The sequence below is a fragment of the Colossoma macropomum genome, unplaced genomic scaffold (assembly GCF_904425465.1).
Source record: "Colossoma macropomum unplaced genomic scaffold, Colossoma_macropomum, whole genome shotgun sequence".
NCBI classification, from domain to species: domain Eukaryota; kingdom Metazoa; phylum Chordata; class Actinopteri; order Characiformes; family Serrasalmidae; genus Colossoma; species Colossoma macropomum.
The window spans coordinates 2,112,425-2,125,826 of record NW_023494788.1 but is presented as its reverse complement, the minus strand read 5'-3'; the positions used below and the strand labels follow the sequence as shown (position 1 = coordinate 2,125,826).

Below are 13,402 nucleotides of genomic sequence, written 5' to 3'. Positions count from 1 at the left end.
CATTTAATTATTATGCAAAACTGATGAATTGTTCAGCCCTACCTACCATGTATGTGCACTTGGCCATTTTATCAGAAACCCCTACCGTACAGGTGCACTTTGTAAGTGTACAAATACAGACTGTAGCTCATCTGTTACTGCACAGTTTATTAGCCCTTTTTACCCCATTTATCGATGGAAAGAGACCACTACATATATTATTTGGGTGGTGGTCCTCTCTCAACTCAGCAGTGGCGCTGACATGGTGTGTGCTGTCCATGCAAGTGGATTAGACACAGCAGTCGATTGGGTTTTTGCACACATTAGTATTGCTGTTAGGTTGAAAGTGGACTGTTCACTCAAAAAAAATCCAGCTGAGAGCAGTTCTGTGGTCAGAAACTGACCATTAATGAAGGGCTAGAGGATGAGAAGCTAATAAACTGGCAACTTTGTGTGAAAGCAGATAGTTAAGTATAAATTTCTGTAGTTTTAGGTCAGATTTTACCATCTTTTATTTTCAGTCTTGTTTCTGTTTCGTTTTGCCATCTGTTTTGTAAGCTTTTTTTTGAAAAGATGCTGTGTACATATTTACTGTTATTACTACTGTTATGAATTTTATTTATTTTTGCTGCTTTTTGTGCCATTTCTATTTACAGTGTTTATATTGTTAATTCATCACCATTCCTGTGTGCAGTATAATCAGTACTTCATGTACAGTTTTGTTAAAATATCCTTAGTGTTGAATTTTATTTATTTATTTATTTTTTGCTTGTTTTTATTTATAATATTTATATTGTTAATTTTTCTAACTAGAGTTTATGGGAAGAATAGATTTTGTATTGTTTATCTTAAGAATTATAAATATAGTCTATACAGCAATAAGTAACAAACTGCAACCTTGTTAATTAAGTTAATTCTCTTGTTACTACTTTTCTTGAGTACCTTGCTGTCTCTTTTTTGCTGTTGCACTGTGGATTTTTATGTTGAGGGACTAATAAAGGATTATCTATTACTATTATTATTATTGCCTTTTGTCTTTGAGCGATGCAGAAACTAATCTTTTTTGTTTTGTTTGATCTACAGAAGCACCATGTTTTGGAAGTTTGACCTGCACACGACGTCGCACATCGACACACTCCTGGATAAGGAGGACGTGACTCTGACGGAGGTGATGGACGAAGAGGACGTCCTGCAGGAGTGTAAAGCTCAGAACCACAAGCTGGTGGACTTCCTCGTGCGACCGCAGTGCATGGAGGACCTGGTGGGATACATCACTCAGGAGCCAAGTGACGACGTGGAGGAGAAGATTAAATACAAGTAAGATCCATGAGCGAGCGGCCCGACTTTCCGTCTGTTGGATTAGTTTTATACTCTCAGTTACAGACTCAGGTGCCTGTGTTATGATGTACACTCTTGAAGATGGTTCTTCAAGGGTTCTTTAGTAAAGAAAATGGTTCTTTATAGAGCCATGAACACTGAAACTTTTTGCATGGTTAAAGGTTTTTTTGCATCATGAAAAGGTTCTGTATGGCACCCAGAAGGGGTCTTCTATTGTTACAAGCTTGACATGCTATATGGAACCATTTTCAAAAAAAAGGTTCTTTATAAAACAATACACATCACATTATCCATCAGAAAGAAGGTTTTCATGATGCAAAGAACCCTTTAATCATGCAAAGCGTTCTTTTGAGTGTTGATGGTTCTATAAAGAACTATTTTCTTTAATAAAGAACCCTTGAAGAACCATCTTTTTTGACTGTACAACACAGAAATAACACTAATTTCATAACAGGGTGCTGATCTCTAGGTTCCTGTTTATTTCAGTAGCCTACATTTAGATCTTTCCTGTATTTATCCATCTTGAGCTGCATGAGCCTACACTCTTAAAAATGATGGTTCTTCAGGGGTTCTTTAATGAAGAAAATGGTTCTCTATAGAACATGAACACTTAAAGAACCCTTTGCATGATGAAAGGGTTCTTTGCATCATTAAATGGTTGTTCAGATTGATGGAGAATGTGCTACAGATGGTTTTATATAGAACATTTTTGAAAAGGGTTCTATGTCACCAAACAAGGCTCTTCTATTGTTATGATACCTGGCCTTTACAGTAGAAGAACCCCTTTTCGTGCTATAAAGAGCCCTTTTCAAAAAGGTGTTAAATAGAACCATTTTCCATCAATCTAAGGAACCATTTTACCGTGCACAGAACTCTTTAATCACGCAGAGGGCTCTTTCAGTGGTCATGGTTCTATAAAGAACCATTTTCTTTACCAAAGATCCCTGAAGAACCATGTTTAAGTGTGCATGTTTAAATTAAAAACTGAAGGGAAAAAAAACTTTAAAAAATGATTATATATCTGGATTTTTCTGTAGCTTATTATTTTTTATGTTCTGTATCATTTCTTAGGTACCCCAACATATCCTGTGAGCTCCTCACCTCAGATGTTGGGCAGATCAACGACAGATTAGGCGAGGACGAGAGTTTATTGATGAAACTCTACGGCTTTCTGCAGAACGAGCCTCCTCTGAACCCTCTCCTGGCCAGCTTTTTCAGCAAGGTCCTGAGCATCCTCATCGGCAGAAAGCCGGAGCAGGTGAGTTCGCTAGTGTTACCCTCAGTCTAGAACGAATTTGAGTGCTGGGTTTCAAGTATAGTTAATCTAATAGTGTTTTCACCCTCAAAATGCTTAGGGCTTTGCGTTATTCAGCCTTCTAGCCCTTAAACGATAGCTTACCGTGATGTTAGTGTCCAAAACGGTTTTATGTCGCTTGGGTCACACTTTATTTGGATGGTCCCCTATAGATGATGTACAGATGTTAACAAACTGTCTGGTGATACTCAGTTGATGATCAACAACATTATTGTTAGGATTAGGTTTAGGAGTAGGAGTAGGTTTTCCTTAAGGTTCAGGTTAGAATTAGGTTTAGGGTTGGGGTAGATTTAAAAGAATCTTCCACACTCAACTCTAAGTTCACTCGCATTTATAAGATTTTTAGTTGAATGTTACTTAAAGATAGACTGAACATCTACAAAGCATCTACAGTGGACCATCCAAGTAAAGTGTTACCGTCGCTTTGTTAGAAAAACTTGACTCAAACCTGACAATTGATTATAAATAGGTAAAATCTTGGTAAACTAGTGTGTTTCTTTTGTTTGGTGCTTTTAAGTTGTTTTGAAATACACATCAGTGAATTTTTCTGCCTGGTTAACGTTTACAGAACTGTTTAAAATTCTCTTTGGTGTATTTTAAAAGTAGGAAACTGTCTAATCAGAACCTGAATAAATTTCACTTTCACAAAACCTAACCCAAAACTCGTTGCATGACTGCTGTGTTGTGTGTAGATTGTGGAGTTCCTGAGAAAGAGGGAAGATTTTGTGGATCTAATGATCAAACACATAGGAACCTCAGCCATCATGGACCTTCTCCTCAGGATGCTCACCTGCATCGAGCCACAGCAGCTTAGGCAAGACGTTTTAAACGTGAGTGTTCACTTATTTCCTTATTGTCTCTCTGACTGTTCAGTCTCTTCAATCAGTTTGAAGGGTCGGACTGCAGCTCTGGTGGAACACAGCACTGCGGAGGTAATGTCCCACTTCGTTTAAACATGCCCTGATTCAACCAGCGAGGATTTGTTAAGTGAAAAAAAGAGGGAAAACGTTAATCTCTGCGGAGCTGTGACCTGTCAGGACCTGAGTTTGACACCCCTGCTCTAAGGCCCGAAAAACAATATACGCAAGGACAAGAAAGCAGGCGCTTTGAACTACGCAGACGGGGTTTCGCATGCAGTTGCATTCAAAAATGTGTGATGATGCATTTCATAAACTCGAGCTGCATTCTGAGTGTTACAGCAGGGGGCGCTATAATGACCGCCAAGCCTGTCAAAGCAGTACCGCCAGCGTGTTTTCTCAACTGCCATAATAGACGAGCAATTGAGTCTCACGCAAAGACGGCTCGCTCTCCTTTACCGCCCACGTTTAGCTGGTGAAGCTGATGGAATAACAGTAGATCCTCTCCGAATTGTCTTCTAGCGCCCCCTGCAGTACTAAGTGTTTTAACTACCACAGCAACATAAGAACACACGGTACGTTTGCACAGAAGAACCAAGCGTTGGCCGAGCGCTGTCGTTTGTGTTGGCGTACTTGCGTTAAGTCTGTTTCTGGCCTTAGACTTAATGCAAAAATGATTAGAAAGTTGTTTAATAAGCTGGTTAAAGTGTTCTGCCTTTATCTGCTTCATCAGTGGTTGAACGAGGAGAAGGTGATCCAGAGGCTGGTGGACATGTTACAGCCCTCTCAGGATGAGGATGTAAGTGAACGCCCCATAATAATACTCTGCCCTACCCGGGCTTTTTTCTAATGGGCTTTACTTAAATAATTCTGTTTTCTTTCTTCTGTAGAGACACTCAAATGCATCCCAGTCGCTGTGCGAGATCATCCGCCTCAGTAGAGATCAGATGTTCCAGGTACAGGGCTGCTCCGAGCCCGACCCCCTGCTGGCCACACTGGAGAAGTATGTCTCTCTCGTTGGGACGAGCTCACTCACTTCAGTTTAGAGTTGCTGCTGATCATTTTATTTTTGCATTGATAATCTAAATAATTCCTTTTCATTACAGAAATGAGACAAGCTATAGGACTGTAGAGTTTTTTTGCTTCATTTATTTTGCAATAAATAACTTTTTCTGATTATTCTTTAAGTAATAATTACACCCTAAAGCTGATTCTTCCTTGCAAGCTGAAATATCGCTGTTGTCAGTACAATACCTCCAAAAAAGTGACTTTACAAAAGGAAAAAGCATTCTTCATGTTCAGTGTCGGTTAATGTAACAAGTTTTTATTTTAACGCTGTGTTTACGTGTTCACGTTGGGAAACGAGCTATTCTGTGCCTTAAAGCAGTTTGCGATCAGTGGTGTTCACACCACGCAAACGTTGGCATGGTGACAGTGTGACGGGTGAAAAATGACTGATTATCAGAGGAGAGCTTTAGCAGTGTAGATCCTTTGCTTAATCTCTGCATATCTGTTTTCTGAGCTATTAGTCAGATTATTAAAGGATTGTCAGGCTGCATGTAAACGTGGCTAATGTAGGCTACAATTAAATTGCATAATTAGAATTGCACTCTTTCAAATTGCGATCTATATTAAAGAAAAAAAAACCTTTCAGCCATAGGCCGAGAGGCATGTTTGATTTATATATTTATTTTTTCTAGACAAGAGACTGTAGAGCAGCTGCTGTCCAACATCTTTGACAAAGAGAAGAACGAGTCTGCGATAGTCAGCGTAATCCAGATCCTGCTAACGCTGTTCGAGACGCGGCGACCAGCGTGAGTTCCAGTGTCTTCAGTGTTCTTTTCCTTTACATGCATGTTTATGTTCTTACTCACTCAGTCTCTAAATAGATTGTTTACTCTTTTGATTTGCAGGTTTGAAGGCCATCTGGAGCTCTGTCCTCCTGGACTGAATCACCCGTCCTTCTCTGTTAATCAGAGCATTCTTGATGCAGTCAGACCCAGGCTGAAAGATTTCCACCAACTCCTGCTGGAGCCTCCAAAGGTGAGCGTAGGTGGGGGTGGCGCTTATTTTCTCTAACTACACAGTTTGATGAAGGAGCAACAACAAACACTGATTCTGTTGCACTGTTTATGTAAGTAAAAGGACAAAACGTTCTGAATTTGAATGATACATTCTCTGTTGTTCTTCTGGTGTTCTTGCCTTTCCATCAAAACCAAACTGTTTTTGTTCAGCATTCAGGAACAATTTTTAAAAAATCGATCCGTTTTCTCTGAGCTGGACGGACATTTAAACATTTCCATTCTTGTGTTGCAGCACTGACTTAACGTTCCTCGACCAGTTAGAACAAAACACTTCATTCTGGTTCTTTTACACAGGCTTTCTGTCGGACTAATATAGTAAAGTAATAGATTTGGAGAAGTACTAGAATCAGTATCAGTAAATCTCTTGAAGAGCAACTTCATGCGCACCTGCTCAGATTCTGTTTTGTTTTTCTTTGTGAAAATAAGTTAACAAAACAACAGAGAACTCACTTCTGCACATTTTAATACACAATTACTATTTATTTACTATTTAATGAATTTAATATGTTGGGGGAGAATTTATAAAACAAAATGTGGCCTGTGCAACATTTTATGGCATATGTATTTATGTGTGTATGTGGTAACTTTACACTAGAAGGAAAAAACATACTTTCAGTGTAAGGCAATGGAACCAGAGTGAAAGGGTTGTTTGTGTTTTCCAGGTTTTTTGTTTTTTTTTTTGTTTTTTTTGGCGGGGGGTGTGGGGGGAGTCTATTCATCATGAAATCTACACACAATGTAAAGATTTTCAAAATATTCCAAACACTAGAAAACAATTTTTATTTATTAATTTATCCATCCATCCATCCATCCATATGTTGAACTCAGCAAAACAGTTAGAAGTTGTGGACTAAAACATGCAGGAAAATGCCATCTTCCCTTTGGATTGTGTTATTTAGACTTATTTTTGTAGTACTGATTTTTTTTTTTACCCAGCATACTCTTAATAGATGATCCTTTCACTGCTAGACAGTATGAAGACATTGTTTAGTCAATATGAAGACGAAACAAAAACCAACATTTCATGCACAATAATGATCTCATACCTCAAATACCTCAGTTTGTATTTGTTTACCATCATATTTTTAAACATTTTTTTAATTTGCACAGTGACCTGCACATTCTTAATTCCTTGTCACAACCCTTCCACAAGTTTACCACTTTGACAGATATGAAACCTCTTTATATTTGCCCTTATTAGAGTTTTTAAAACATACCTATTCTTCTATGTTCATACTGGCGTTATCTTTATCTGAATACAGTTAGGAAGTGAATTATTTTATGGTTTATACATTTTCTGTGCAGTATTAAAATCAACTACATCACAATTTTAAAGCATGTAAATAAATAAGTGATGTGTTGGTTGGCTGCGATGGACTGGCGACCTGTCCAGGGTGTATCCTGCCTTCCGCCCAATGACAGCTGGGATAGGCTCCAGCACCCCACCGCGACCCAGAAGGATAAGCGGTTTAGATGATGAATGAATGAATGAATGTGTTGGTTGGTTCATAATAATCAGATTAATTTACAATTCTTAAATCTTCTGTAGCTTGAAAATTAGTGTTGGTTTTGTTTGTTCCTCCCGCACACAGATACACGCAGAAGGTAACATGGAACTATGAGCAAACAATACAGTGTGTATAATGATTTCTGATTTGAGATACATTTAGTTTTATATAATATTTCAAAGGTTTTAGACATTTTTGTTTTTACACTATTCATGTGTTGTTTCCAACATTTATTTATGATCACTTATAAAAGCTATAAAACGTGTAATAGGAGGTGGGGTGTTTAAATGTAAGCATACGACTGTGGGTATCAAAAAGCAAATTTACTCGAGGTAAATCTGATCAGAATGAGCTCAGATGCAGTGTTTACATTATCAGTGGAGTTAGAAAATGATTAGCCACGTTTACATCCATCCTAATAATCCATTAATAATCCGACTCATAGCTCAATCGGAATAGAATACGTCCATGTAAACACTTCAAGTGGAATAGTCTAGTCCGATTGAGGCCATTCGGAATACAATTTCTATCCGATTGAACGAGTCGTGTAATCCTGTAAATAATCCATTAAATAGAAGAATGATAGCCATGTAAACGCCTGTATCGGATTACGTTTCCAATCGGACCGTGTAAGTATGTTCTGCACATGTGCGTCGCGTCATATGCAGAGGAGACGAAGTAGACTGGACCTCACGTGATGCTCGCTGTCATGGTAACGTTTAAGTGGTACTCCACGCATGCGCGTCATTTTGGATCAGATTACTTGTAGTGAGCATATAAATGAAGATTTTCGTCAGATTGTTGAATAGAGTGTTCATATAAACACCTCAGTCCAAATCTGTAATGGGAATGTATTCATTCGGATTTGCAGAAATCTTTGCATGTAAACACAGACAGTGACTCCTAACGTTTCTGCTCCATAAGTATTTAAGAATGAGCAGGTTTTCTATTGTGTTTTTGTTCCAAAATATTATTTCTTTCTAAATGAAAGAAGGAATGAAAACACAACAGTTCAGAGCTTTGGTTTTGACTCTGGGTTTTTTTTTGTTTTTTTTTCTTCGGAATTTACGGTCTATCACTCGCCAGTTTCCACTGCCAGTGAGCATGAGAAAATCACAGAATTTTTGAAGATGTATGTCAACCAGCTGTCTTGCTAATTATTTCCTTTATGTGCTCCTGATCTTTTATAAAAGATACTCAGTTCAGGTTAACCCATCATTGTTGTTTTTGTTTGACTGATTTGAGTTTGTTGGGTAGTAAAGACTGGATTCTTGACTCAGGTAATGAAGAGTGATGTTTGCTTTCGTTTGATCAGAAAACCGTTTTGAAGACCACGTGGGGGGTGCTGGACCCGCCGGTGGGGAACACGCGCCTTAATGTGGTCAGACTAGTGGCCAGTCTTCTGCAGACCAACACGCATATCATCAACCAGGAGCTGATCAACCTCAACATGCTGGGCGTCATTCTTGTAAGTCCTGCTGACAGATCATCATTAAAGGTGCAGTGTGTAAAATTTAGTGGTGAGGTTGCCGACTGCAACCAACTAAATCACCCTCCCTCACCCTTCCCTTTCCAAGTGTAAAGTACAGGAATCACAACCCAAATGTTAAGAAAAGCCATTGTCCTTTAAACAAAAATCGAAATACCTTTGGTGCCGCAGCATTTTATGTCCGTTTTACCATCCTGGCTGGTCCATTTTACTCCCTGTCTCAGTATGTGCTAATGTACTAGTGTAGACTGAAAAATAAGAATAGTAATAATAGGCTAAAAATAATAAAATAAGCGCAGACTTCCTTTTCTCTGCTTTAAGCTTTAGCTCAGTTATAGCTGCTTTTCTCGCATCTCCAGCTGGAAACATTTCCTCAAAAGTAGAACAGTTTCTTGTAAAATGTCTCTCAATATTCGACTTTTTACGAGGCTGAAATCGCTTCTTGTTCGAATTTTCCCATTCCACCTTAAATGGTACCTGAGGCAGAATGTAACTGCTGCACCACTTAAGGTGGAACGGGAAAATTCGATAAGAGGCTGGTGAATGAGAGTCTGACTTCAGATTTGTGACTTTTTAGTGTTTGAGTTTCTCATTGCGGATTAAACGTATCAGGAAACCAACTGACTTGATTATAAATGCAAATAGTATCTGAATTATCCCTGTTCTGGTTAAATCTTTCTCTCTTTGCCGTCTCGTCAGCTACTAGCTAGGTGAGTGTCTGCTTTACTTTGGTGGCCAGCAGTCTGTGTGCCAACGTTCAGGGTTAAAGGCTGAATTAGCAAATATAAATTAACTCAAGCGTTTGAGACTGAGCACCTGGGGACATTTTAAATTTTGAATACTTCAAGTGTCCATGTTGGCCAGTTGGGATTATAGCACAACATTAATTGAAAATTAAATAATAAAAGCATTTTTTTTCTCTGGCCCACAGATTTGATGAGATTTTTTAATATGGCCCCTTTACTGGTTGAGTTTGACATCCCTGCCCTAGAGGCAGTGTTTGGTTTATCCGTTCAGGGCTACTATAGAAACATGGCGGTGGCAGCCTCTGTTGGAAGAAGAGCCGCTCACTGTGTAGATACGAAGGCTCATTCTAAGATAACGAAAACGGCGATTGGTCGTTTCAGGTGATCATACACTAATGAACAGTTTTGTTTAATATATTCCATTTCTGCTAATAGATCCCCTCTAAATATTACACACTGCACCTTTAACGCAGCACATAGAAATGCTTAAATAGAAATGAACTGAAATAGTTACTGTTTCTTCATCGTATCTCCAGGATATGTACTTCAAATACATATGGAATAACTTCCTGCACATACAAGTAGAAATCTGTGCTGCCATGATATTAGCGATGCCCCCGACCCAAAGCGACGTAGAAATCAACAGAGACGAAGACCAAGAGCCCGTCAGAGAAAACATCCTCATCACACACGTGAGTGTTTAGCCTTCAGCCGAATCTGTTTTCAAAACTGCTTGTTTTTGTTTAATTTAACTCTTGAGCCGTTTGTGTTTTTGTCCCTCAGCTCTTTCAGAAGTGCCGACTGATTCAGAGAATCTTAGACGCGTGGAGCTCCAACGAGAAAGAACAGTGAGTAACGAACACAGACGTCTCAGAAACGTTACAGGCAGTCAGTCTTTTTTCTCTCTTTTCCACTCCGTTATTTTTCTCTTCTTTTTTCTTTCTTTTGCACTTTTTTCTGTCTCCTTTCTGCTTCTGTCCCACTCACTTTTTCTGCTTTGTGTTTCTTTCCTTTGTCTCCCTCTGTTTTCTTTTGTATCACTCTTTTTGACTTGTATTCTGTCTTTCTCCCTTCCTCTTTATTTTTCTTTCTTTTTCCTTTTTCTTTTTTCCTCTCTTTTTTTTTCCTTTCTTTTGCCCTTTTCCTTAATTTGTTTTTCTGTCTCTCCTTTCTGTTTCTGTCTCGCTTAATTTTCTGCTTTCTCTTCTTTTTTCTGTTTTTTTCTTTCTCTTTTTTCCTTCTGTTTTCTATCACTCACTGACTTTTCTCTCTTTCTCCCTTTGTCTTTATTTTTTCCTCTTTTTTCTTCTTGTCTGATTTATCCTCTTCTTTTTGTTTTTCTCTTTACTCTTTTTTTTTTTTTTTTCTCTGCTCTCACGTTTTTGTTACTTTTTCTCCCTCCTTCCTTTCTCTTTCTGTCTCTGTCTTTCTCTTCTTTCTTTCTTTCATTCTATTTATATCTGACTCTTTTTCTCTCTCTCTCTCTCTAGGGCTGAAGGTGGTCGTCGGAGAGGCTACATGGGTCACCTGACCAGAATAGCCAACGCTATAGTGCATAACAGTGACAAAGGCCCCAACGGGGCTCAGATCCAGCAGCTCATCTCAGGTGTGTTTTCAGTCCTTCAGTGGTTCTTTCACTCCTTGAGTGACTGGACACGCTTCCTGAACATACTGGACACAGCTGCTGATCAGAGACGGTTGATAGATATTTACTAATATAACGTAATATGATGGAGTCACTGTAATGCAGCTGTTTGCCTGTAAATAAACAGGTTATCTGTGTGAGCTGAACACACAGATCAGAACAGCCTGTGGATCAGCAGAGCATCTGATGGTGAACACAGTCATGGATTTATGATTTCATTTAATGCAGCTGCTTTTCACTCATTTGAAGATCTTTTTCTCTAACATAACCGGATCTTTCCCGTTGCTGTCTTCTGCAGAGCTCCAGGAGGACGACCGGGAGAGATGGGAAGCCTTCACCTCGGGGCAGCTAGCAGACACAAACAAGAAAAACACTGTAGACTTAGTAAGTGCCATGTGTTGGTGTGTTAATGTCAGTATTGGCCTGGTTTGGTTTCTCCATCTGTCAGTGCATCTCAGGGATGTTCTGTGCAGGTAGTGTTTCTGAATGACGGTCAGTTTGGAGAATAAGCTGTTTGTATTGTGACTCGGGTTTTCAGAAGAACAGGCTTAGTGCTCTTTTCAGCACGTCAGCTTTCCTCTCTTAGCCCAAATGTAGCTGAGTAGCCACCAAGACTTGTTTGGTGTCTAAAGTTTACTTATTTCGTTTTAGAACTGGAGCTACAGGCTAATGTAGCAAGTTATGAGCTCTTATAGCCCACTGATTAGCATGATGCTAACTGTATGCCCAAATTATTACGTTTACCTTTAAAAATAGACAGAAGAAAACTTTCAGGTGCCAAAGAGCTGCAAAAGCTACTGTTTTTAGCTTTGGAAGATTCTTGTTAGATTGTTATGATTTCATGGCTTACTTAAGCAGTAGAACTCGAGAGGGAGTGTGTTCTTGCGAAATAACATCACGGCTGCAATTTGGTCGCCATAAATATTGGCGATAACACACTCCTCGAGTGTTCTATTGCTTTTATACAGCAGTTAAATAAATAAAGTAATAAATTATTAAACTGGGCCGTGAACGCGGCGTTTAATATGTTTTAATGTTCGCAGTTCCTTCACCAAATTATAGTTCCTTAACGAGCAGCTTGTTGCTACGTCAGAGTAACGAGCTCCGCCCACTCGCTGCACAGTCTGCTGTAAGCCTCGCCTTGGACTGTAGTCCATCTGTTTCTCTGCATACTTTGTTAGCCCCCTTTTACCCTGTTGGGTGGTGGATCATTCTCAGCACTGCAGTGACACTGATATGGTGGTGGTGTGTGTTGCGCTGGTCTGAGTGGATCAGACACAGCAGACCACTGAAGAACAGGGTAAAAGGGGGCTAACAAAGTATCAGAGAAACAGATGGACTACAGTCTGTAACTGTAGAACTACAAAGTGCACCTATATAGTAAATGGAGCTGATAAAATGGACAATGAGCGTAGAAACGAGGAGGTGGTCAGAATGTTATGCCTGATCGGTATATAATTATAATACAAATGAAATGTAGCATCTGTTGAGGAAAAGGTTCTGAACAAAAATGAGATTCTGCTACCTGTAGCTTTTTGAAATTCCAGTTTGCTGTAATGGAAATGCTTTATTCATTCATTTGTTTGCATTTGCAGGTTAACACGCATCATATTCACTCATCCAGTGACGATGAGGTAGATTTCAAAGACAGCGGTTTCCACCAGGATTCCTCTCTGCAACAAGTAAGTCTGTAAAGTAATGAGCTCCTCTTCATATTTCCCTGTTTTTTCCGCATTGTGTTGTAGTCTTAATCTGTTCCGGCACTAATACTGTATCTAGTAAGGCTAACATCTGTACGTTTTAACTAATGATGCATTTGTCGTGGTCACGAGTAGCGTGCACGTTCTGTTAAAGTTTGAACTGATTAACTGATGTGTTTTTGAAATGAAGCACTTGTAGTGTCGAGACTATATCATTATCGTTGGTCCTGGGTTTGCCAGGCCTTTTCTGATTATCAGATGCAACAAATGACGTCCAATTTTATTGAGCAGTTTGGCTTCAATGACGAAGAGTTTGCCGATCAGGACGATGTTGTGGAGTGAGTACTCATCCTGCATGATTTTTCCTTTCCCTGCCAGCGGAGGCGCTAAAGGCTGCTTATTTTTTTCCCCACACGCAGACCAAGCCTGAGCTAAACAGACGTTTCAGAAACCTAAAAGTAACGTCCGGTTCGCCTGGGCTCGGCCTGCGTCTGGAAACAAGGCCTGTAGGGTTTTGGGGGGTTTACTTGGGTGGGAGACGCCAGCTGTGCTGTGGTGCAGGCCAGAAAAGCTGTATTAAATCAAGACAAATCAGTAGTTTGCCACATGTTAAGAATTTACTATGGTGCACTCAAAAGGCAGCTGAAAACAAAGCACATGTCCATAAGACTAAACAAGGGCTGTGTAGTTAACCTCGATATTCACAGACTCATTATAGGACCAGCAATTACATGAAAAACA

At 39.4% G+C, this 13,402-nt stretch overlaps 1 protein-coding gene across 11 annotated transcripts in view; it reads left to right on the top strand.

Moving 5' to 3' along the window:
- The window catches only part of ppp6r3 (protein phosphatase 6, regulatory subunit 3), a 44,246-nt gene that overhangs the window by 10,912 nt on the left and 19,932 nt on the right, over positions 1–13,402 (top strand). For 4 of the 11 annotated variants that reach the window (XM_036568028.1, XM_036568022.1, XM_036568027.1 and 1 more), the window contains exons 1-14: positions 1,070–1,296; positions 2,389–2,575; positions 3,325–3,462; positions 4,223–4,288; positions 4,380–4,492; positions 5,190–5,303; positions 5,403–5,532; positions 8,397–8,549; positions 9,853–10,008; positions 10,100–10,164; positions 10,807–10,922; positions 11,260–11,345; positions 12,557–12,643; positions 12,902–12,999. In XM_036568028.1, coding sequence (XP_036423921.1) covers positions 1,070–1,296; positions 2,389–2,575; positions 3,325–3,462; positions 4,223–4,288; positions 4,380–4,492; positions 5,190–5,303; positions 5,403–5,532; positions 8,397–8,549; positions 9,853–10,008; positions 10,100–10,164; positions 10,807–10,922; positions 11,260–11,345; positions 12,557–12,643; positions 12,902–12,999 — 1,736 coding nt within the window. Of the gene's footprint in view, positions 1–1,062; positions 1,297–2,388; positions 2,576–3,324; positions 3,463–4,222; positions 4,289–4,379; positions 4,493–5,189; positions 5,304–5,402; positions 5,533–8,396; positions 8,550–9,852; positions 10,009–10,099; positions 10,165–10,806; positions 10,923–11,259; positions 11,346–12,556; positions 12,644–12,901; positions 13,000–13,402 lie in introns of those variants that run through there. The other 7 variants (XM_036568019.1, XM_036568018.1, XM_036568020.1 and 4 more) reach the window with 4 other exon arrangements.